This window comes from Scophthalmus maximus, chromosome 9 (assembly GCF_022379125.1).
Source record: "Scophthalmus maximus strain ysfricsl-2021 chromosome 9, ASM2237912v1, whole genome shotgun sequence".
Lineage (NCBI taxonomy): Eukaryota > Metazoa > Chordata > Actinopteri > Pleuronectiformes > Scophthalmidae > Scophthalmus > Scophthalmus maximus.
In genome coordinates, this window is record NC_061523.1 from 10,283,915 (window position 1) to 10,309,549 (window position 25,635).

Genomic DNA, 25,635 nt, shown 5'->3' on the forward strand with positions numbered 1-25,635 from the left:
TTTTTTTTTTAAACGTAGAGACGGGCGAGATTTGAGTTCCAGCAAATCCAGCAAATCTCAGTCAGGTCAATAAGACCCATCATCAATGGAGCCCAGGTAAAACCAGTCAACATACGGCAGCAGATCATTTACGAGCAGAACCATTGAAATCCAGATGAATTTGTGGCAGTGAACATTTATCTTTAAAAAGCAGCAATCAAAGAGTCATAGATGGAGAGAAAACAGTCAATAAACTAACATAGTTACATTTCATTGTACGTGGTCGACTAAATCGCATCATTGAGCAGACTTTTATTTTACCTTAATGGATCCTAGAGTGCTGAAATATCACTGTTTATTAGATAATGACCTTATATGTGTCAGTTGGGGACAAAGTTCTGCTGGCAGCAGCAGAGGGAAATGTAGATCAAACTGAAATGTAGTCCAAGTAATGGCCAATGATTATTTTTGGTGATTTGCGATGGGTTAAAACTGAGTGAATGTTCTAAAACACATTTGCATTTAATGACAATATATTTCAACATGCAGTAAGTTTAAATATAGTTATAAAATTGTTTAAACAAACTAAGACAATATGCAGCCAACTTCACCTTCAAACTACACTTGGTTTAATTTTTTAATTTTTAAATGCTATAATCTACAATATGACTAAATTAGAATAAGATAAGATAATCCTTTATTCCAGTTAGAACCCCTATGGGGACATTTGCCGTGTTATGGCAGCAAAGGGGATAGAAAAAATAAGAAATACCTATAAAAATAGTATAAACATGCAACATAAAAAAAATGAAATGAAACAATAGGAGCAACATAAACTTAAGGAAATGTTTATATTCTCAGTATATTTTTTGGATTAATAAAAATGGAAACAGCACATAGAATATATTGAAATTGGACCGACAGTAACGTCACATCATGACAAATACTTTCAAATCGATCAGTGTCTGTGACTTTCAAGCCGTTTTTTTCGTTGGGGATTTATAGGGAACTGATAACCTGACAATTGTCTTAATGTCTTCAGAGTCTCTTGTGTTTCAAAGACAGACTGTATATTTGTTTAATGGATTCTATTCTGAGGCTAAGTCGTTGGTAGGTCAGATGAATACACGTTGAGGTTTAATATATATATTTTTTTCCATATTGAATAGAGACATACTATGCTCATGTAAATATCAGTGCATTTTCGAAAAATAAAGGTGCCGCGGACGGGCTGGGGGCTTGACAACGACGTCTTACGTCGTCTCCTGATGCCTTCAATTGCTTTCGGAAAAGGTGGACATTGAAACACACTTTAATAGTGCAGTGACATTATGCATGTTAAAAACTGGTAATTTATGACTTTATTATTATATAATGGGTTTTTTTTTACACTGTCTAAACTGCATGGGTTGTTTTTTAAACCACATTTGGTGAGACACATACACCCATGTAAGTCCAATATCCGGACTGTCCAATGTCCGAGCGCACGCGGAGTACGCGAAGGCAGCGTCGGCGTTGGGCTGCTGCGGACTGAGGACGTAGCACAGACAACTTCATCTGCCCCGGGCTGCTGACGCGCGAGCCACAGTCGGTTGTTTACCCGCGTTCGCTTGTAATTTGAACAATCAACAACAACAACAACAACAACAACAACAACAATGGAAGGAACCGTGTGCAACATTCAGGTGCTTCTCCGGGCTGCCGAGTTTCTGGAGAGAAGGGAGCGAGGTATGTTTCTTTCTTTCTCTTTTGCATAGAGAACTGTCAGTCTACAGGGGGAGGAAGTTGCTCATTGTCAAACAACGAAGTGGCCAGTGAAAGCGAATCAAACACCCCCGGGGGGGAGACAACACGCCGCGATCGTTCGAGGTTTCATCGAGATTTCTTTTCCCCCTCGGAGATTATTCCAGGCGATCTTCTCCCGGCCCGACTCAGTGACCTACATGTCGGAGGCATCATTGTACTCGAAGGCGCCAATCTGGTCCACTTTCAAAATGAGTCCGAGCGCCGCCGAGCGCTCCCTGCGCTGAATGAAAGTGATTGCGGGGAGAAAACACAATCGTGCAAGTTCCTCTGAGTCCTCGCACCGTGCGGACACTCTGTCGTCTGTTTGGGACGCGTGAGGCTGCACAAAACGTTTTTTACACAATAGCGAATAGTCGGTGTGTGATGGCGCCAAAACCAGCAGATGATGCCGGTGACAGAAGCAGAATGTCTTTGTCCTGCTCATTTCACACTCCACCCCGATGGTCACTACCGAAGCAACGGGGGCCCTCACTGATCATGCATAAGAAAAATCTTTATGTTTAATGTTGTAGAATTTCAAAGCTGCACACATTGGTTTGATCCCGTGGCTATCTTCTAACACAGCTGTGATGGTGCATTTGTGTATTTCCCCCCCTGCACAGAGGCAGAACATGGGTACGCTTCAGTCCTGCCTCTCAGCCCGGGCCACTCCGATACGAGGAGCAAACAGAAGAGCAAGAAGATATCTGCTGGTGGCAATAGGTGAATACTTTACATAACCGGGCACGACTGACTGACGGGGAGGGTGTGGTTGTAGAGCCTGACTTTCAGTTTTGATAAGGCGCCCAGTGGAACACAAACGCACCACAGACTGTCACAGCTGAGCGGCAGCAACTGTTCTTATCACCCAAATGTATTTCACAAACTCATCAGTCCCGTCTCTCCCCGTCCGCTGCAGGTCGGTTCACAACGAGCTGGAAAAAAACAGGTAATTGATGTTTGTTTTTTTGTGGTAGAAATAAATAAGAAGCACATCAAGGTCAGTGTCAAAAGCTCCTGCTGACACATGCGTGGACTAACCTTGTCTTGTTGTTGTTGTTGTTGTTGTTGTTGTTGTTGTTGTTGTGCTCTGCAGACGAGCTCAGCTGAGGCACTGCCTGGAGCAGCTCAAGGAACAAGTCCCGCTCTCATCCGACTCGATGAGGAACACCACGCTCAACTTGCTGAGACGAGCCCAGCTCCACATAAAGGTAGACACAACAGCCCCGCACTGTGCTGGTGAGCAGTTGCACGTGAAGCTCACAGCGTCGGGACGGTGAAATGAACCCCCGTCGTGTTGTTGTCCATGTTCGCCCCGTGCTGCTCTACTTCAGTGACCCTGCTATTGTGCACATCCCGACTTCGCTGTGTCCTGGAGGTGTCGGTCCACGGCTCACCCGTGTCTCTCGCTGGCCTTCATTTCTCTTCTCCGCCTCCTCATTTTCAGAAGCTGCAGGAGCAGGACGAGCGCGCGGAGCAGCTGAAGGGCCGCCTGCGCTGGGAGCAGAGGGAGCTGCGGGTTCGGCTCGAGCAGCTGCAGAGAGGCTCGGAGAGGATGAGGAACAACAGCCAGGGGTCGACCATGTCCTCGGAGAGGTCGGACTCCGACAGAGGTTGGTCTCTCAGGCGCAAGGAGCCTCTCACCTCGGCCCTTTGGTCATTGCGACGCCCTGTCGTATAGCAACGATTGGAAAAAATAAATTGTCAGGTCGCCATAAGACAGCTTTTGTTGACTGTAATCACTCTTTCTTCCTTCTTAGTATGATTCAAAAGGCAGAATTAAATGGTGCACAAGAATACATTTTTTAAGGAAATGTTTTAAGAAATGATTAAAAAGATGGAGAGTCGAGGAGCCGTGGTCTGAGGATCTGAGCCCCAGTTTAACCCAAACCACACAGCAGGTGAATGTCCTCCGTATTTCCCCTCTGCTCATGGATTTGATCTTTGGTTGCCTTACAGAGGACGTGGAGGTTGACGTGGAGGGCATCCTGTTCGACTGTGTGGACTCTGACGGACTGAGCATTGCACACACTGACGCAGACCACTGTTACTCAAACATGGACAAGGCCTGGCTATGACGGCATGTGATCCTGCACTAACTCACGTGCCGTCGACGGATGGAAAAGGAAGAGGAGAAAACATTCCAAAAAAAAACAAGCAAATGGAGGACGAGGGACAATTGGGTGGGGGGGGGGGGGGGGGGGGGTTGACTCTATAGCTGAACACTTTCTTTTTTTTAACAGAGGGAGTAACTTTTGATGTTCTCCTTTCAAATGATGTCAGACTACAAGCTAAACAATAATGTTGGGTATGAATGAGCTGTGTCCATTTGCACTGAAACGCAGTTAAAATCACTGGGCTGAGATGGATGTAACCTTGCGCATATATATCTCTTTGGCATCAACCACTGATGGGTGATCTTTTTTTCTTTCTTTTTTTCAAAGCCACGAGGTCTTTGTAACAATGATTCAAACAGTTTCTTCACCTTTTTAAGGGCTCTTCTAAATCCAAATAAGGGCTTTTTATTCAAAACTCGTAACTTATTCTTTACTACAGTATGTCTGTACTGAATTCTGCCTTAAATCAGATCCGGTCTAGTATTCTATACAGCTTGTCTTTAGCACTAAGTTTATTTTTCTGTAATGTCACGTGTAGCACGCACTTAAACATTAATCTGTGCTTTGTTTTGTACTATTGTCCGAATATGTAAGCTCAGTCATGTATTTTGTTCTTTTTTTCCTCTGTTGCACAAAACGATCAGAAGTTCCACTTGTTTTAACTTGGAAAGATTGTGGGTTTATCAACATGAAAAAACAGTGAAGAGAAATTAACCGGTCATGTTTGCACATTGATATCTGGCTATTACGTACCTGTTCCAAATTTGGTGTATTTTTTTCCCAGTCTGTCATGACGTGTGAGCATTTCTGTGCCTGAGAAAGAGACATTGTTGAGCATTGAGGCGCCTCCTTGCACATAGATCTAATGACAGTTACAGGTTAATCCACTGCTAATATTAACTGATGTTCCTTAGTGTCCATTTTCACAACTGTACACTTCGCTGCTTGTGCATATGTCAATTAAAATGTTAATTTTGCATGCAACAAACTTACCACTCAGGCAGGTAGTTTCCACTTGTAATGAAAACGCAATTAACGCTGCGTTACAAGTGTCTATCCTATTCATTGCTATATATTTAATGACAGAAGGTGCTTTTTCCTTCACTTTTGTATATGCAAGATGCCTTATTAGCTTTTAATAGTATGTATACATTCATCTGTCTCTCCGCCCAGTAATATTATGTAGCATTTTGTACTGGTGTAATCTTTTTTTTTTATATATAAATAAATATTTTCTATATTTATATTTTGTTTATGGTTATTTTGCAAGATTTTAATCTCCATAGCTCCTTTCTTACCAATCCTTTAAGTCCTCCGATTTGTCCTGGGTGTCCCATTCCTCAGTTTGGGTAGCACCGATCTAATTTGTGGAGATATCACTTATTGTACATAGTCATCACAACACCGCGGTTAGAAATTAACTCAATTTATTGACAAGTTGATATTTAATTGGTACAATGAGAAAAAACTGTTGCATGGGTTGTATCATCAGATCTAAGCTGAATGTACAAATAAAAGCATAATTTTTGTCTTTGTACACATGTTGAATTGAAGATGCAGGTAACCACTGCAACCAGATCTTACCACAATATCACTAGTGCCAAGTGTTTCTTATCGAGCGATGACTGCCAACAATATGAACTCTTCTTCAGTCAATGAACTTCAACCCGAAGCCGTAAGCCTTGGTATTATGGTTGAGGTGGGTGGTTGAACTAAACTAAAACATAACATGATTGCAACTGAACAACTTAGGTAAATCACAAATTTGCATTAATCAGACATTCGGTGACATGTCAATCTTCGCTTCTTGGACAGGAAGCTGATAATAATGTGACACCTCATTACAAAACAATATGAGACTCTTAAAAGAACAGAGTAAAACTTTAACGGCGACGGGCACAGAGGTTGAGCCAAGGTCTAAGGAACAGTATCGGGGTTGGCAAAGTGCTATCCTCATTGTTACGGCAACCAGAGCCATATTCCACCATTCCTTTCTAAGATCTCCATCTCTGGTAAATAGTGAGATGATCTGGTATGGAAAAGGTACAACATGGCACGGCCGGGGAAGCGGGAACAGGCTCTTGAACCCAGCTCAGTCCTTTTATGGTCCACCCACCATTTAATTTGGATGCTTCCTCACAGAGGTGTCTACCCATGACCGGGATCAGTCTGTCTTACCCTGATGCTTGACCTGAACAATGAGAGGGGGGGTAAAGATAAATCTGTCCCAGTGTCGGTGGCTGCACAACCAGGGATTCAAGTAGCTCGTCACACATATTGTTTCTTCTGGGCGTGTGAGGCGAAGTCTTTGGCTTTCTCCTTAGCTGCCAGCGCCGTCTCTCTAGCTCGCTCTGTAGCCGTTTCTGCCAAGGTTCTTGATGGAGTTTCACCTGCAGAAGAAATGAAATGTTGACCTGAATTTGGCTGATCTATACCGGTGCTATTCCATAACAGTTAAGTCACACACATAAGTCAGTCATCAGGGTTTCAACAGGTTACAGGTGGTGGTGGATACAGACGCATTTGCAACAGCAGGAATATTTCCAGAACATTCAGGCGAGAGGTGTGTGCCTGGGTAGAGCGCCTACTTGCTCGCTGAGAATCCTTTTTCCTGCTGTATTCTTCCCTCATGGGACATTTGGACATTTACCAGAAATTTCACAAGGGGGCTGGCGGGAAAAGTTGCGGAAAACTTCCAGAGCAACATTGGCCGACATTTGCGTTCTCACATACAGCCCCTCGGGCAGAGTTGAGGAAAGTCCGGACTGCAGTGCATGTCTCATAGCAGCTTATGTATTATGTGCCTTTTCATTTGTTTTGACAGAATCACCACAAGTGACGGTAAAGTTGCGAAAGATTTCAAATGTTTTTTACGTTTCAGATTTGACCAATTTTACCACAGTAAGTTGTCTCATATGGTTTATCTGTTCTTCAGCTACTGATTTCAGCTGCAGATTTTTTCTGAGAATGACTTAAAAAAATATAAAAACCACCATCTGCTCACATGAATGTGAAATTAGTGCAATGCAATGCACTAATTATTGCTGTCATTATTAACACCCAGCCCCCATTTGGAAACTAATTGCAGACATGTTTTAACTTCATCAGATATAAAAGTTAATGTAAATATAGACGAATAAGGAATTAGTAATTTAATCAGAATTTACCTTGCATTTTGGCCAGCACATATTCAAACCCCTTCATGGTCTTTGTAACACTAGTCTTAAACCTTGCGAGGCCAAATTCCTGTAAAGAGAAGACAGACAGTCAATCAGCAATTTATTGTATAACCCATATCGTCACGTCTACTAACATGCACTCTCGGAGCTTGATAACAAAAAATAAATAAATCGCACCGGTGTCATAAATCATTCAGCAACCCAAGTCTTGTCAGATAACTCAGCTGTTGTATCTTAACAATGATTATGATGTTATCGATTACAGATGTCAGATCGCTGGGCGAGTCTCCATTTCAGATGCTCCACACCACTGTCCTGGTCTGTTATGTAGTGTGGTGCTCCACTTCACTCTACTGACCTGAATAGCTCTTGAGAGCCCATAGACATTAGAAGAGATCCAAGCTTCTCTTTTCATCTCTGTCCAGCTGCTGTTCTCAGGGTTAATTTGGTACTCGCACCGCTCCTCCACAGACTGGGGCAGAGAGCGAAAAACAAACAAAAAAGATCAACATGAGGCCATGTTACCACTCCGCACAATGCCGAGTGCAAATACATCCCAGCACCAAGTTACCAAGAGGCGAGCATGGCTGATGTTCCATGTGAGTGTGGTCATGGTCCTTTTCTGGGGGTCCACAATGGAGTCCTCGATGATGTACGCCGAGCTGGCCATGTGCTTCGGAAGGTACCGTTCCATCCAGCGAGGCGCTCGGCTAACTTTGGTCAACAGACGCCTAGAAATCAGGCAGTTGGTTGGTGTAACCTCTCGGAATATTATGTCCTCAGTCAAAACATGGTTACTGTGGGAAAGAGGGAAAAGCTATGGATTAAGACATTTAACAAATTATTATTTTCATTCAATAGAATTGCAACTAGCAGTTACGTACATTTTTGTGATTTTGTGAAAATTATGAAATTACAACTTCCCAAAACCCATGTTAACTCGCTTGTTTTGTCTAATGAGCCTTTCTAAACCCAAAGATCACGGTTCGATCAACTATTGAATCACTAAGAAAAGCCACTATTCACACTGAGAACATGGGACCATTTTCAGCACTTATCAAAAAAAAAAAAAGACTTAAAAGTCAATCAGTTAAGCAATAAACTGATGTAAATTTATCAATGGACTATAATGTCAACCACACGGCTGCAGTATGGAGAAATACCGTGCTTTACCTCAGTGGTGGAATCTGTTGTGAGAACTTTGACTGAGTAAAAGTAGTAACACCCTAATACAAAATGCTCTGTTACAGGTAAAGTCCTGCAATCAATTAATTGCGAAAGACGTATAAAATATATATGATATATAATATAATATAAAAGCATAAAAATGTGGTTAAATAATAAAAAGTAAAAGTACCCACCGGGTGACAGAGTGGACTGTCAGAATCGTTGTGTTATTGCATAATCATTGCTCATGCAATAAGGCAGCTTTTTGAGGTTTTAGCTGAATAAGGTGAAACTAATTTTAACAACCGTACTGATGGACCATTGTGTCACTCAATCATATCAGTCCATTGGTTTTACAATCATAAACTCCAAAGTAAGTCGCAGATAAATACATGTAAGTGATGTAAGAAAAAGCACAATAATCGCATCTTGGAAACAGTGGTATTTGCAAAGGTGTGTCAGAAAATGGAAAGGGGTAAAGTGCCCTGCTTGAGTACACGGAGAGGTGTATTACAATATAGCTATTATTCATTCTCAGTACACATTTTAAGTAAAAATCCCAACGCTTCACACAGTGCAGATTGAATAAACACATCAACTGCTCTCTCTCTCTCTCACACACACACACACACACACACACCCACACACACACACACACCTGAAGGGGTTGGGATACCGTTGCCAGAAAGCAATGCACACTTGGTCCCAGGTGCTTTTGAGTAAACCTGCGCAGCAGAAATATTTCACCATTGTTCCCTCGGTTGACTCAGGCAGCACCCTGCGCAGATAAAGGGCGAAAGAAATAAAAGGTTAGTTTTTCACTTTTTTTTCAGCCAGCTTTTCTAGTCAAACTGTGTCAACGAGCAACACATGTGACTTACAGAAAGACTGTCACATGAGAATGATTTAGGTTTGTTTAGATTTGCCACACACCTAACAAGTCAATAGTCGTTCACGCTACATGACAGCTGTCAGTAAAATACGTGGAAAACACCACGTAAATGTCATAATCACTCCACTGCTGTGACTGTGTTTCCAACATTACAACCACAAGCTGATGAATAGATATGTTATAAATACGCTGACATCAAGTATAACGATGCTGTGACGTCTGTCACGTCCGCACGGCTTAGCTTCCTCGTTAGCACGAGCTAGCCTAGCATGAGGCGAACCGCACGAATGAATGGCTACGCCGGGACCCGGAAATGTCTTTGACCCACAGCATTCCACCGAGCGAAAACTCAAGTCGGAGGCGAAGACGGTTACCTGTGCGGCGACGACATTCAATAGATAACTATTAGCAGTTGACGTTGCTGTCGGGATGGAGCTCGCCGTGCGCCGCGCTGGCCCCCGACACAGATCATGTCAACCGGGGCTGGAACTACAGGGAAGGTCAAACGTCACGTCACATCCGGTAGTTGGTGCCGCTGTAAGGCTCATTTCTGAACACTAGGTGGCACCAGGTGACCGTAGAAATGCCCAGAGGACAAGAACAGCTATTACCTGAATATAGAATTTCCATAAGAGTTTTTTTGTTCATATGTCTCCTCATTTTGTTAAAACAAATAAAAAGCTCCATAAAAGCGCACCACCTAACTATTAATATAGTTAATATGCCCTTGTCTAGCTATTTCTGGAGATAAATCCCCCCAAGCACACTTAATGGTGCAGGACAGATGGATAATTTATCTAAAATCGACCCTGAAAACATCTATGATCAGTGGCAAACTCTTCACACATTAGCTGTAATGCCTAATGGGCCGAGGCCAAATGACTAGCTGGCAGTCCCGGTAAATGTTTAGAGCTTCTATAATAATCTGCAGCACATGGAGGAATATAGACTAAGGCATGAAATCAATAATGTGGGTGTCAAACAGAACCAGTAATACAAACAATATATGTTTATTTTTCTCTGCTGTAAAATGAATCACACAGTGCATGCCACATTTGTCTGCTCCATTAAATGCTTTATTAGATGTTACTTGGACCCTCCGGTGTTTCTCCAAAATCACGCCTGAAGTTTTATCTGCAGGAATTTGTTTAAACACGCCTTTGTGTAAAAAAAAATAAAAAAATAAAAATGCTCTGATTTCTTTTACTTTCCCTCTTTTAAGATGGTCTCCCCATCTACAGAAGGATTTTTTCAGCTTTTAGGTTCAGGGAGTTGAAGTTCATTCTTCCTATATTACACTAAGTATGCAGACTACATTCATGACAGTACATGTACTAAGTAGCCTACGACACCCATACATTTTAAGTAGTCTAAGTAGGCTGTCAGTGGTTATTATTTTTTAATATGCCATGATTTTGAGTTTTATTATTCACCCAGATAATCTGATAGATATTTACATGACTTCAGTCTACTTATTCAAATCTATGTATGTTTAATTCACATGGAGGCGTGGAGCAGAACTTCTCCTGAATATCAAATTAAAGGTCACGTTGTCCTTATTAAAAGACCACCGACAAAGGACACTTCATCACCTTAGTGGAATAAATCTAAAACTGGAAGTTTTGACTTCTTCCCAATCCCTTTTTAATTTTTTTACATTTCCTAAAAGCAGTTGCCCCCATTCTCAAACAAAGACATCAAGACCTTGTCGCTCTCACTTCACACAGTTCAATGGTTTCCAATCCTATTCCTTTAGTGTCCCACTGGTCCGTCTAACAGGGAACAGCTGTTTGCCAGGTTGACACAATTAACATCCTGGTTGGACAGAAAGATCTGCGGTAGCCGGCTCTGGATTCCTTGGATGAGGGTTGAATGTTACTCTGCAAGTCACCGTCATTAATCCGAAATGCAGCATTTGGATTAATTGATGTAAAAAAATTGTTTTAACTTTTTCCCACTGTCGCATATTATAACCATCTTACCTTTAGTAAGTGTGAACACGTCAACAGGCAATGTATGCAGCATAATCAATTGGACATTACCGACCAACAGAACACATTTTACATCATGTTACTTAACACCTTAAACATCTTCAACATATACTTGAATAGGTTTGGCAAATGTATTTTCACTAGTACCATTCACAAAGTAAACAGGAGCCTTACACGCGATTTACATGCGAAGCTTTGAGCCCTCTCCAGTGACATAGATACTCAAGATCAGATAGTTCAAGTCAAAAGGCTACTTTTGAACCACAGGCTCCACAAACCAGAGGTGCGTTCAATCACTTTCTACACGTTTTTCAAAATGATGTTAATCTCATACAGCGGTGGGAGGGTGTCCACCATTCCGACCATTCAGAGTCAGCCTTCTTAAGGAGCGGGTTCTGAATGAGCCCTCAGGGTGGAAAGAATCTGGCTTATCCTCGCAACGGAAGACCATGAGGAAGCCATTGCGGTAGTTTTTATTCATCCACCCATACAGGAGAGGGTTGGTAAAAGTCGAACACATAGCCACGATGTGGAACACTGTGTATATCAGTTTGTATTCTTTAAACCTGAGCACCAGGTCCAGGTCACTGGCCAGCTGAAAGACATGGAACGGCAGCCAGCAGATGACAAACACCACCACCACGAGCGCCAACATCTTGGTGGTCTTTTTACGGCGGTTGACGCTGTCATTGCGGCTGGACGGGCTGATGTGATTCTTCAGTTTGACCCAGATGCAGATGTAGGCGTAGCTAATGATGGCTAAAGGAATAATGTACTGTAGGAGCAGCATTGAGAGGCTGTAAATGACTCCGTCCCTGCCAGTCCCATGGGGCCACTTCTCAGAACAAACGGCGATACGGAGGTTGATGGAAGGTATCTCTTCATTGCGGTACTCCCTGAAGATGGCCAAGGGTGCTGCCAAGACAGCAGACGTGGTCCAGGTGAACGCCATGATGAGAAAGCTGGAGTGCCACGTGAGGCGGCGACCAAGGTGAAAGACGATGCAGCGGTACCGCTCCAGAGCGATGACAGTCATGGTAAGGATGGACACGTGCACGCTCAGGGCCTGGGCAAAGGGCACCATGTGGCACAGCACAGCCCCAAACTTCCAGTCGTCTAACAGAGTGTAGACCAAGGTGAACGGCAAGCACAGTGTGTTCACCAAGAGGTCTGCCAGGGCCAGGTTGGCTATGAAGAAGTTGGTCACAGTTCGCATGGTTCTGTAGCGGATGATCATGTATATGACCAGCGTGTTCCCCAGCAGCCCAAGCAGAATGATCAGGGAGTACGCCGTTATCAGGGTGATCTGGACTCCAAGGTGCTTGGTGATGTCGGTGTGGAAACCAGGCGGGTGTAAACCCATACTGTTGTTAAACAAAAACAAGGGATCTGTGACAGCTTCCCCGTCGTCCTCTGTGCTGTTGGATGGGGGGATCATTTTACTGGAAGATGCCAGATTGAGGCTGTGCTGGTTCCTAGGAAGAGAAGAAAAAAAAATCAGAACATAAACTCACTGTTTGGGAGAGGCCAGGCAGTATATTTTTCATACGCACTATGAAAAGAAAATGACAAGGTTAGTCATTGTGAGAAAAAAAAAGATGTTTTAAGGTGTTTATTTTTCAAATTTCCACTGCCAACTCCACACAAATTTCCACTGCCAACTCCACATGGTGTCACCAGTCCCTTGTCTTCACCAGAAGGGTAAAACATTTGCTTGCCTTTCAACACAGAGTCAGTTATAAGTGCAGATCATTTCACGATCCCTCACCTTCTTCCCATTGCCAAAGATTACAAGGATTACAAAATTTAGACCTTCTCTTTTATACTGTACAATATTCTCCACCATTCAAAAACCCTAATGATTCACCACTGTTTCCTTTTTCTCCTCATTGCATCTGGAAATAGCGATTTGCATTATAAAGGGCATTCCGTGGTTAAAGTCGTTCAGTAATTAACTTGGGAGCAATGAGACAGTGCAGTTTGGAAGATAACAGTTCTAATGCATGCAGCCTAATTATTACAACAATTGCACAAGGTTGTATCATGGAAGGGGATGTTCTTAGGAAAATGAAATCTGCATTTCAGTAAGATGACAATCAATAGAAAATCAGCTTTCTTTGTATACACTTGTGTCAAACCCTCCCAAAAATATACAAACCATATTTCTACCCTTGAGCTATTCATATTGAAAATTGCATTGCCCATAGCTGAGGTACAAGTATGCATTGGGTTACAGCCAGCAGTGTTTCCAAGGAAAATGAACACCTGTGCCATTATAAAGGCTCAAAAGAAATGATGGAGGAAGCGATGTAATCAGGAGTCAACCCGCTCAAAGCTGCATCATTAGAGCTGCAGACATACGCAGCCTGCATATCGTGAATGGATATATTGTTTGGCGAGCAGCATTTCTGCCACAGAGAGATGGGTGTTGTCCCGTGTTACAGAACAGTATGTCCGTGAAACATGCCTTTCTTTTTAGTAGAGTTTCTGTTGTTCATTCTGGTGTCACTTCTCTCAGTAATACCTGCGAGGGACTAAGAGCTCCTGCTGAAGGCAGAGAGAGAGAGAGCACTCTCTTGCATGTATAAAAAAACTAATGTCAAAGTTGACTCTTAAATAATTGTTAAGTCTCAGACTTCTAATGAAGCAGGTGAATGCTTATTACGTCAAGTGACATAAGACTCAGCAAATCTCTATTAACAAATTCAGAATCCACTCAGAAAGTGTTGGAGGAAGTGTTAATAAATGGACACTTTTGTATTTTCTGCGTGTGCCTATGGGTCTGAATCAACTTTGATGGGGCTAATACTCAATTCCTAATGTTTCCTTTATGAATCTGTAGTGACTCAACCTGAAGACCTTTTAGTGAGAGGTCATCACTTTGGTTGCCCTGGGTCTGATCCTGTAGACTGTTTCTTGACAGATCAAAGAACAGACCATATAGTTCACTGACATCATTGTTTTTTGTCATTATTTACTTCATCATTATTTACTTTGTCATTATTACACAACATGAAAACATACTAAATGTTATTTTTGTGGGAATGTTGTGTTGCGTTGTTGTAATATCTATCTGCGTTCATCATAAATGGTAAGACTGCAAGTGTGTATGCATAAGCTTCTGTGCATTTACCAGAAATGAAAAACATTAATTCAGGCTTTGGATTCCTTAGGACATTCGACAATATAAAATGTTTCTGGTGTGAGGCCTAAAGCAGAGGAAGGAAACAAGGATACACAACACACACACAAACACACAAACACCATGGAGCAGAATCGCAGAATAAGTCAGGACCCCTGAAAACGAAGCCATGCAAACTACAGCGTTGCAGTGCCTATAAACCACAAGGCATGTATGGACTGCCTGTACCCATAGTTATCAGAGCACTCAGGGACTGGCAGCGTGAACATATCAGGCAGGCTGCAGGCGCCATGAGCACTTTACAAAGCATCAGTAATTTGTCAAAGCACCCAGCGATGGCAATCTTTGACTTTAGGCGAGGAAATCTGTTCCCACACACCTGCTGGAGCAGAAAGCACTGTACAACCCGATTCTAATGGGCTCTATGCACTGCCAAAAAAACGATGCTGAGATACCACACTCCCAATCAAATGTGCATTGATGCCGCGTTCGTGCGCAATTTGTCGCCATATCTTTAACTTAGTGAATAGGGCGCATTCAAACATCTCCACGTGAGCGCCCAAAGCTCAGTCAACCGACCAGACAGGTGCACGAATAACGCAAATAATCTCCCGTGGAACATCGTTTGTTCACGCTCCTTTTCCAATGTTTGCCTCCTATCCAAATTACGCACACACCGCGTACTTTCGGTAACTACAGGTTACGCTGTCCCAAAAGAGAAATTAGTACCTTGCACCTCAGATGTATCATTTGTTTGTCACTAACCCAGCCTCGCAATAACCACTTGAAGTAGGCAAGAACGCAGTATACGCATTCATGGACTCACCTTTCCCCCTATATCTCCTTTTGCAAACGAGTCCTCACTGGAGACTGGCGTGAAACATTAAGGGGGAAAATCCCGAAGCTCCTCCCAAGCTGTAGCACTAGTGGCGCATCTTGTGGCTCGATCGTGCGTTCCTGAGGCAGTTCTGCAGGATTCACAGTGAGCGTCCACATCAGGGGCAGGGACCGTCGCTGGGAGACCTGCGCAGGGGCTAGACCACATCTTAAAAACAGGCATCTGCGTTATTTCACTTCCACCGCATGCAATCCAACACTGAAGGTCATTGAAGGTGTTTATTATATGTTGTTATGTGTGTATGATTTACTTCATTGAAGGGTTTATTACTTAAACCCTGCTATTTCTCCCTTTTCTTTATGAGAACAATTTGGAATGAACTTTGGAACAATAACGGCTTGTAAAAACACATCCTCATATATTGCTCTATTTGAGGCTCCATGTCACAGTCACAACTGATCTAATTTCTGCAATCAGATCATAAGTATAGGCTGTTAAAACTGTGCTGCACATGACACAATTTCATATTGTTGTGCAACAAGCCATTGTTGGTTAACTGCACAAAAACGACTGTCAGATTTAGCTGATACACGCCTGAAGACAATGAACACAAATCCCTCACAAGCTCATTAATGTGAGCTCCCATGACTTCCTAAAAGCGATTGAAGTTCTTGCTGAATGCATAGTTATTTTTGGTTTCGGCAAGAGACACACATGCCAGGGCAGTTTTGGGTGCCAGATGATAAGCAGAATTTTTTTTTACTGAATCCCAGCTTTTTCTGTGAAATTCAATCAACATTTCAGTATTCAGAGTGTGTCATTCACTTGGACGGTTTTCATTCTTATTCTTTCAATATATGAGATTATATTGTAATGTGCCTTGAGCCAATTTTCTTAATATAATGTAGCAAAGCTTGGAGCAGTGTGTGAAAGGACGGTTGGATAGTTTTATAGATAATGCTGTATAGCTCTGCAGCCTATTACAGCACATTTTCAATGGTGGAAAGTAAAAATAAAATAAGGTTCAAAGCAACACTCCTTGAAAATGTTGAAGCAATACCTTGAAATACATGGGATTTAGAGTGTTGAAACCATAATAATTTACATGTGCTTGCAGCTCCCATGGCTCTGTTTGAAATTAGAGTACCATATCAGACCTGTTGCACAGAGATGTAGTGGGGATGTCATTAGATAATTTAGGGAAAGGGCCTGTAACATGATGTCACTTAAAATCAGATATAAGTATAGAGGAGCTTCAACTAGACAGAAACCATTTCCACCTTCTACGAGAATGTTTTGTGGATTGAACTGGAGCTGTTAAGAGTTGCCTGTCGACATCACAGCTGAAATTTATCATTCCAGGAGCAACACTGTATGATATCCCTGAATGCTATTGCTGGCATTCTGGATTATAATGCAATGATAGGTGCAATGATTGACACAGCAACAGAGCTTAACCTTATTGATTAGGGCAGGCTGCCTCTCCGCCTCAATTTATTCTTTCAATTATGAGGGCTGTTCCCCATCCCACTGCACTGAGTCACTCGGCCATCAAGGTTGACAGTTCTCTAAGACTTGCATGCATCACTGCTAATGTATGTCTGTCATTGCCACAAACTTTATCATCTGCAACAGGTTCTGAAAATTGTTGAGGTGGTTTTATGAAGTAGAAAGGGAGATAATTCTCGTTCTGCTCATTGTTAGTTTAACCACTTGTTTCTTTGCAGCATTATCGATTTGCCTGCGGGCTAATATCAATTGGCATAGTGAGCTCTGTAGGACAGGACCCGTCCATATGACCGGGGGTCCTGTCCTATGCTCTCAATCTGGTCAATCAGCCTACACTTGGCCTATTGTGCCAGTCAATCGTGGGCTGGGTGAACTATTGAATGTAGGAGTGGAGGACACACAAACTTGAAACATCCCATTCTCTCCTCCATTTTCCTTTTAATCTTGGAGTCTTTCAGACACACTGTAGGGCCAAACTTGACAGGTGGGGACTGTAGTCCATCTTTAATGTCATCTTCAATTTGAAATTATTCCGTGATTAAAAACACCCCCTGGTGTGATTTTTCTCTTATTCTTTGACCAGGTTAATGTATCTGGGAGAGTAAAATATGATATGGGACTGATCCTCTGTCTCTGATTAAGTTGTAAGTCCATAATCGTATGTGTGTGTGTATGTGTGTGTGTGTGTGTGTGTGTTTGTGTGTGAGACAGTCAAATTAAGTGTACGTACTAATTAATTTTCCAGGGTGCCCCATAGTGTCTCTGGTAACATTGGGGCTTGACATTATAGATAGTGGACATATATATATATATGTATAATCAGTTTCAGTTGCTGACATGTCAGACAGAAAAGCATGAAACCTGTGGCAGTTTAAAACGTGTATTTATATATTCTCTCTCTCTCTCTCTCTCTCTCTCTCTCTCTCTCTCTCCCTCTCTCTCCATCTCTCAGAAAGCTTGTGTGTGTATTATGTGAATCCAATAGTTTGAGGCCTAACTGGAGAGTAAAGGTCATGGAAATCTCTGTCTCCCCTGCTTTGATTTTGACCTTTCTTTTAAATCATATTTATATAGTTTATTGAAGTGGCGTAGGTTTACTACATTGCTGGAGTGGGCCTTCTTTAAATGAAAGGATTCATTATGTATATGCTATTTTTGAAAGCATATAATTGTGGCACTGGTTTTGATAAGATTTACAGAAAAGATTGATAGTTTGAGGATAATTGGGACTTAATTTTTCTTTCATCCTGGGTGCTACTGCACTGAACGTCTACAGAGATAGCGGGGAAAGTGGAGGGTGGGCTAAAAATGTTGCCATTATGGCCGTTCTGCAAAATTAGAAATAACTTTTGTTTTTCAGCAACTTCCCTGAACGAAACAGGGCATGAGAGAAGAGTGAAGTGGACGCCCGCATCAAAACACTTCCTGTTGTCCGTGTGCCAGACGGACTGACCAATCACACGAGGGGGCTGGCAGTTGGCACATGCGCAGTACGCGTGTACGTGCTATTCCCGCACAGCAGCCCAGGGGAGCGGAGAACAGCCGAGGACGTCCTGTACTTCTCCGAGCAACTGGCGAAACGTGAGTTGAGCAGTGTTAACTAAACTCTGAATGCCGCCACCACCGTGTCACACCTTTAAGTCGGCTCGTCTTGAGGCCGTGAGAGAGGCTGCTTGCAGGCTTGTTGTACGTAGCTGGGCGCTGCCGGTGTGACACCAAACTAACGTCGCGTTCACAACACAAATGTCGGAGCTAGCTTACCGAGTCCCGTGATGCACCAGAGGGTTTCACTAGCGCGTTCACTGCCACCGGCTGTCGCACGTGACCGAGCTGGGGAGAGGGGCTAGTGGCTCCGGCGGGTTTTGTTTGTGCGCTGGTCTTCAGAGGAGGGGCTACAGACACACAGTGATCGACGTGATGTGAGGGACCACGAGGAAACTGTTGATGTGGAGGGTGAACTTTGTTATTGATTTGATTTCATGCAGCTGTTTTGAACCTGTAAACTGTCTTCTGAAAGGGGAATCTTCACCCCTCCTCCCTCTCCTCCTCCAGGCTTTTGCTTTCATTTCCTCAGTGTGGACAGTCTCCAGAAGAAAGGAGTCCTCATCATGGCTGCTGCTGCTGCTGCTGCTGCTCCTCCGTCCACCAAAGGCAGCCTGAGAGAGGATCTGACTTGCGCCATATGCTGCGACCTGTTCCGCGAGCCCGTCATGTTGGCCTGCATGCACCACTTCTGCAAACCCTGCATCTCCAGGTACTGGAGGGGGGCGCAGGGGCCCGTGACCTGCCCCCAGTGCCGCAAGGAGTTCAGCGGCAAGCAGTTCCACACCAACTACCTGGTCGCTGCCATGGTGGAGAAGGTCCGGGCCACCACCTCGCACACGTACATCCAGAACCTGGAGGTGAGTTCACCACTCTCAGTCTGACGCCCTCTGCCCGTTTGACAAAGATCCTGTTGGCTTCCTTCCAGGACTCTATTCTTGGTCATCTGGAGATCATTTCCAACTCTTAGGCAATCATAAAACAAAAAACTTTATGCTCCAAAGTAAACCCATCTATTCGCAGGAAGCGTCTTATAACCTTTGAGTAATACAAGTTGATTACAATCGTATTCTATGTTCTAATATGCTATTCAAGTCCACAAATATGTTTATTTCCCTTATCTTCTAACGTATTGCTTGAATTGCTCAGGACAATTTTCACTCTGCGCGCCCTTTTTATATGGTCAAACTGAATACACAGCCTGAATCATGAAACCATTTGCATTTGTATGAATTTCTGCAATAAATCTTACATTGGTCCTTCTTGCTATGTGTAATTATTGATGTTTACCTCCTGTATCAGAGAACTTTTTTTGAATTAGTTTGACATTTTGTGACATATGCTCCATCACTGTCTTGCCAGTCCAAATAGTCAACAACCCAAAACAGAGGCAAAAGCAGAAGTGTAAAAATGCTTACGGGGCCTTATGATAATGAATTCAAACTTAGAGAAGATTTGAAGCAAAATGTATGAATATATTGATCAGCAGTTAAGAAATGAATCTATTCATTTAGGGACAAGAGGAGAGGCTTGAGACACAGACGCTCAGACAATGGGACACTTGTTGTGTTCATGGTCACGAATGTTCTGCAGTTTCAATTATATTATTTTCAATGACAAGTTGTTTCTGTTTTTGTCTTTGGCATACTGTCTACACACAGAACAACTCATCACCATAGCTTCCGCAGTACTGCACACAACCTTGTTCAACTCTGTTATCTCCAAACTTCCATATGAATAGAACATTCTTTTGGTGGGTGCTTCATCCTCCTTTTTTATTTATTTTAAAGGTTTGCTTTCTCCATGTAAATATTGTCACACTGCTTTTAATTAGCCTGATGGTGGCGAGCGGCCAACTGGCTGCAAGTGACAGATTTCACGCCTTCCTTGAAGAGCCGTCCCTACTCTGCCTATGATTGGCTATTTTTTGTTGTTTGGTAATGGTTATGGACAGATATTTGGATAGATAGGCTTAGACAAACAAAACTGAGTCAAACCTACAATATAACTTGAACATATAGTACAGTATATCTTGTGAAACTGCACTAATTTACATATTAATGACGGCATGCATCGTATTTGCATTCTGTCAAGTGTCAGTCGGTTTCAGCCCCTTTTCTGTTTGCACTTTACACAGACTCTGTACTCGGGAGGGGGCGGGTTAAAGTCCATTTAGTGTGCACTTCGACATTTTTCCTTCACACATTCAGCTCCTATTATGAATATTTGGAAAAGTTCGGGGTTGCTGTTCCTCCAACTCTCTGACACTCAGTGAGCTCAGTAGACACAGAGAAAGGTGAGCCTCTCACTTGCAGGAGCGTTCTGATGACTCTCCTCAATGGAAATTAAACTAAGTTTTGTCCAAAATGTTTTTTAAGGGGGGGGAAGTTGCCATAGCCGTTTGATCATGGAAACATTTTGTGCCAAGGTTTCCTTCCTGTTTTTTGTGAAACTCCGACGTGTGTGTATATAATATTTTCATTACATTTAAAACATTTATCTCAGTATTGCCGAAGCATCCAGGATAATGCAATTCAATTGTAAGATTACAAAAAAGAAATGAAATGAAATGGAAACAATTTATTTTGTCAAATAACCTAAGTACACAAATAAGAAACAGGAAAATGATCCCCTCTCTCTCTCTCTCTCCCTCTGCATTTTCAAATACATTCACCTAAAGCTTTGGAACTGAAGCTATGTTTAACATGGGCATCATGAAATTACAATAATATATACAAAAAGCATGGCTCTGTTAAGGTAGTAGTATTTTTTACTAGACAGTCAGTATTGCATAGTTGTGTAGTTGGTTCCTCTGATTTGTTTTGCATATTGCTGTACAGAAACAACTGAGAGAGACTTTGGAGAGCCATCGCCTGAAGAGGGAGAACTACGTGGACAGTATTCGCAGAGAGAAAGACAAGATGGAGACAATAAAGGTAGGCTCCTCCGGGGAACTCGGGGGACGGCAGCACTTAACAGATAAGAACGCACATGTCCCCTCTCTAATGGCTGTTTGCAATAAGTCGTTACATATTTAGTTGTGTTTACAGATGTGGAAAGTGACAGGTTGAGCTTCGATATGTAAAGCATAATGGTCTTGTGCTTGGATACACAAATACCTAACCTTTGACTTAGTTCTGTGTGAAATTCCTTATTGCCATACAGTCTGATTCTTACATGATAACCCATTAGGAGACGGACCTGTTGCACTAAACCAAGTATTTTGCCATAAGTTGCTTCAACAATTGACATGACTTGCATACATGATAAACTGCACAAGCAAGAGGGATTTGTCTGAGACAGATGGAAGATAAAGAGCTTGAGTTTATTTGCGCATGCTGTGACGGGTTGATGAACAGGAAGTCCTTCCTCGCTTTAACAGTCTGTCGTTGTTTGACACGTCGATGTCTTTGATGATAAGTGGAGCTTCATTGCCCCTTGTTTGTTTCTCTGTAGAAAAGTGTACTTGAGTGGGAGTAATTGGGCGCCCACTCAGTCATGGGGTATAACCCCTTGTTTGTAGTCACAGCGGAACGAGGCAGCCTGCTTTAAGGTGGCAAGCTTCGGGACCTTTGGTAAACCTGGTTAGTCCCAGATAAGATTAATAGATATTTTTAATATTTCAATATTATAAATACATTTGTACTCCCAAGCTTCTTTGGTGGCTTTTCTAGTTCTTAACTCTGATGTTTATAAGCTGCTTGGTTTTTGCAACAGTTCATGTAAATATTCAACATTTGACACAAAAGCCTGACCGATATACTGTATCTGTTGTCACCGCTCATGTCTACCGATATGAAATCCTTTATTGTACAGAATAAACAAAAAACACAAAAGTGCATTCATGTTAACATTATACGTAGAATAAATTATGTATATCTTCTTATTTTAAGTTCTGTATATTTGGTTGTATTTTTGTTTTCTTCTTATTTATAGTTATTTATGATTTACATTCTGCTGACAATTTAGTTCAATGCAGTCTATAACCATCGAGGCAGGTAGCATTCAGGGACTTGCCTAAGGGCCCACACTTGGATGACCTGGAATCGAACCCCGACCTTCTGTGCAAAAGTCAGCGGTGTAACCCACTATTTCAGCTGTATATGGTTAAACTAAAATATCAAGCCTTGATTACATTTCTTTGTAATAAAGGTTTAATAACAACATCTTACGAATCATTGACTGATGTCAAAATGTAATATATATATATATCGGAAATTTTGTTCTCCCTAATATGGACATTGACCCCCAAAAATCCATATTGGTCGGGCTCTACTTGAACAAATGAGCCATAATAACCCCTTAAATTTTTAACATTTTTATGACGACATTAATTCGGGCAGTTTATGAGTTAAGAGTGTGTACAAGTGGTCGGCACGTTACTAACATTTGTACTGAGCGTGTTCGATGACTACCACATTACAACACGACACAGTCATTGCAAACAAAGTGGAGGTGGGAAGGGAGAAGGTGTGCGTGGAGTTAAGAAATCCAGCCACTTGGATTCTCGGCTAACTCCTTGCAGTTGTGGGTCTTCCTTGAGAAAGCAAACGATGTCCTCTTTGCCGTAACATTGATGAACCCTCTCTTCAGAGATTGGGAGCAGATCTGCAGGCCCGTGTCAAAGGGGAATTCAGAGCTCTGCATCAGATTCTGCATGATGAGGAGACATGTATGCTGGAGCAGTTGAGGAGAGAGCAGGAGGAGGAACTGGACAAAGTCCAGCGCCACCTGGAGGCCACCAAGCGTGCTGTGAGGGAGCTGGAGGAGAATATGGGAGTCCTTCAGCAGGCTAGTGCTGCCACTGACAACATCGTGCTGACCGAGGTGAACCCTTAGCTTGAACATGTAAAAAATGCAATTCACATCTAAACTTTAAATAGCGTGTCATCTAATTTGAGCTTTGCGTCAGTTTGAAACAAAAGTTTTTAATGTAATTTTCCTCTCATTTCCTGCTGTAGCTCCCACAGATAAGGTAAGTGCTCACTTTGGTGTTATGACCAATGCTTTTGGAATTTTGCAGCTGTCATATGCTTATTTGATGTCAACATCCAATTGGGTAGAGAATAATTGATCCTAGTTAAAAGTACATTTGTCTTTTTTTTTCCTCCCACAGACCATGTGCACGGGTGGATGCGGCCACGGCTTTTGATATAAATGCTTTCAGCAGCAAATACATGGCCCCATTACAGTACATCACATGGAGAAAGATGTTCAAGTCTCTGAAGCCAGGTAATTTCCCCTCTGATGTGCTTCACACCCAAACGATTTCAGTCGAGAGCTGGTTCTGCCTCTTGAATGGGAGTAATCATGTATTGATGTTGAAGTGACAGCAATCACGCCCTTGTTCCACTGATAGTGGAATCACTGATTGTCAGTCACTTTGGACTAAAGCATCAGCTAAGAGAATGTAAGTCAATGATAGGACACATCTTTTATTTTAAACGGGACTCTCAGTTAAATTAATTTACTGAAAAAATCAATCCAATTCAATTTCATTTTTTAAAAGCCAAATCACAACATACAGGATAGTACATTGTGAGGTCAAGACCTCACAATATTCCAGAAAAAACCCAACAGTTTCCACAATGAGCAAGCACTTGACAGCGGAGAGAAAACAGGAAGAAACCTCGAGCAGAACCCTACTCGGTGTGGGCGGAACATCTGCCGCGGCCCGTTGGGGAGAGAGGAGAGATGGGGAGTAACAGTTGTGTAACCGATATAGTTGAGCACTGTCAGACTGGTGGTATTTATTGACAAATATAATATTGATACTTATAGGTGTGAAGTTGTTTGCTAATGAAAACGATGATATCACCAGTTAATAACCAGTTAATATAATAATAATCATCCTTCTTAGTTTTTAATGAACTGTTTCATCTCTAAGGTCCGTCCCCATTAACGTTTGATGTTGACACAGCGCACCCGAGCGTTAGAGTGTCCCGGGATAAAACCGTGGCCGTTGAATGTGACAGCATGACGTGGTACACGGAAAACAACAAGCGCTTCATCCAGTGCGTCAACATTCTGGCGGCCCAGGGCTTCCACTCAGGCCGGCACTACTGGGAGGTAGAAGTGGGCTCCAAACCCAAGTGGGACCTGGGCGTGGCCTCAGAGGCCGTGGATAGACACTCAAGGATCAAGCTGGGTCCCGAAAGTGGCTACTGGACTCTGCGGCTGCGCAACAGCAGCCAGTACTCAGCCGGCACCCAGCCCTGGACCAGGCTGCAGCTCGGCTCCTCCCCTCAGAGGCTCGGCGTATTCTTAGATTGCGAGGAGAGGAGGGTGTCATTTTACAATGCCGACGATATGAGTCTGCTCTACTCGTTCAATAACGGGCCGAGGGGCAAGGTGTTCCCCTTCTTCAGCCCGTGCATCAGTGCCAGCAGTCAGGAGCCGCAGCCTATCAAACTCCTCCACTACCCACCTGTCGCGCTGTCTGGCTAACATTGCCACGATCAACGAAAGTTCTTCACTATGTAAGAGCGCTCCATTCACTTGCTGACCAAAGACTGTCATCACTCGGCTGTTAAAGGACAGCGTTGCCATATTGCATGATATTTCATTTAGTCTCTTATTTTCCATGCTTTGATGATATGGGATTTCCACATGCTCTGAAATTAAACTCAAAAACCTTGAAATGGTGTGAAAATTGCCATGCTCTGCCAAAAGTAAATTCCATTTTACTATAATCATTCTGAAGAGGCTCATTCAGTTTGCTGGAGCAATCATTAGAAATACATTCAGAGGCACTATCATTTTGGGTTGAATATAGAGAAGCTCAGAAGCATCAGAAGCAAATGGCTCTACCCTTTACAAATATCAGTTTTAGATGTAGATAGTCTGACCTTTTCTAAAGATAATCAGAAGAATAATTATCTCTCACGTCAGACTGCAGGCTCACTTGTAAAGTGGTTTCTTTTTAACCACCCTTGAGTTTAAACATTATGAAAGAATCATATGGATACAATATTCTTTATAAACAAGTCTGAAATGAAACTTCTGTATGTTTTAATTTGAGATGTTGCCTGATTACACAGCTGTAACTTCACAGCACTTTATATGTTCTTTAGCAGCTGCTGTTGATTTGTCATTGCACATTCTTAATATATACATTATATGTGCCTAGATCACGTGGTATAATGCACTAAGTTGTTAATTTTTTGTAGCTTGTTACGGTTGAAGTAACTACTTCAATGTGGCTCTGCATGGACTGGTTCTATTCAGTCCATGCAGTGTATTTTACTGTGTTGTCACATCAATTACATGCTCCATTATTTCCAGATCAAACAGTCAGAACAGTTATTGTAAAGAAGTGCTGATGCAAATAATAAACCAGATCACAATTTTTCTTTCTCAAATAAACACTGTCTTTGATTCTGTACCGCAGCTGTGACACTGCACACTTCCATAACCTCACTTGAAATAATCAATCAATTACGCACCATCAAAGCGGAGCACACCACCATGAACGCTGCGCTTGATGGGAATCCA

The 25,635-nt window shown here is 42.5% G+C and overlaps 5 protein-coding genes across 8 annotated transcripts in view; 3 read left to right on the top strand and 2 right to left on the bottom strand.

The window, feature by feature from the left end:
* The first annotated feature begins 1,511 nt into the window (after positions 1 to 1,511).
* On the top strand, positions 1,512 to 5,125 carry mxd3 (MAX dimerization protein 3). Its single transcript, XM_035649214.2, has 6 exons — positions 1,512 to 1,707; positions 2,388 to 2,487; positions 2,684 to 2,713; positions 2,861 to 2,975; positions 3,212 to 3,377; positions 3,724 to 5,125. The coding sequence occupies exons 1-6, from the start codon at positions 1,638 to 1,640 to the stop codon at positions 3,840 to 3,842; spliced, it is 600 nt and encodes a 199-aa protein (XP_035505107.1). The 5' UTR covers positions 1,512 to 1,637; the 3' UTR covers positions 3,843 to 5,125.
* A 166-nt stretch (positions 5,126 to 5,291) lies between these two features.
* Positions 5,292 to 9,645, bottom strand: prelid1a (PRELI domain containing 1a). The gene is made up of 6 exons (XM_035649213.2): positions 9,494 to 9,645; positions 8,886 to 9,005; positions 7,632 to 7,857; positions 7,419 to 7,532; positions 7,049 to 7,127; positions 5,292 to 6,271 (listed from the first exon to the last, which is right to left on the bottom strand). The coding sequence occupies exons 1-6, from the start codon at positions 9,508 to 9,510 to the stop codon at positions 6,150 to 6,152; spliced, it is 678 nt and encodes a 225-aa protein (XP_035505106.1). The 5' UTR covers positions 9,511 to 9,645; the 3' UTR covers positions 5,292 to 6,149.
* Positions 9,646 to 10,173: 528 nt separating this feature from the next.
* Positions 10,174 to 19,167, bottom strand: npy7r (neuropeptide Y receptor Y7). Its single transcript, XM_035649067.2, has 3 exons — positions 18,361 to 19,167; positions 15,079 to 15,297; positions 10,174 to 12,585 (listed from the first exon to the last, which is right to left on the bottom strand). The coding sequence occupies exon 3, from the start codon at positions 12,546 to 12,548 to the stop codon at positions 11,439 to 11,441; it is 1,110 nt and encodes a 369-aa protein (XP_035504960.1). The 5' UTR covers positions 12,549 to 12,585; positions 15,079 to 15,297; positions 18,361 to 19,167; the 3' UTR covers positions 10,174 to 11,438.
* trim105 (tripartite motif containing 105) lies at positions 18,708 to 24,588 on the top strand. Its single transcript, XM_035650790.2, has 6 exons — positions 18,708 to 19,001; positions 20,982 to 21,077; positions 22,735 to 22,968; positions 23,103 to 23,116; positions 23,258 to 23,373; positions 24,062 to 24,588. The coding sequence occupies exons 1-6, from the start codon at positions 18,708 to 18,710 to the stop codon at positions 24,586 to 24,588; spliced, it is 1,281 nt and encodes a 426-aa protein (XP_035506683.2).
* flt4 (fms related receptor tyrosine kinase 4) overlaps positions 23,260 to 25,635 on the top strand; it is a 41,988-nt gene continuing 39,612 nt past the window's right edge. For all 4 annotated transcript variants that reach the window (XR_007031400.1, XM_047334176.1, XM_047334179.1 and 1 more), the window contains exon 1: positions 23,260 to 23,373. The gene's annotated coding sequence lies outside the window, so the exon portion shown is untranslated. The remainder of the gene's footprint in view (positions 23,374 to 25,635) is intronic.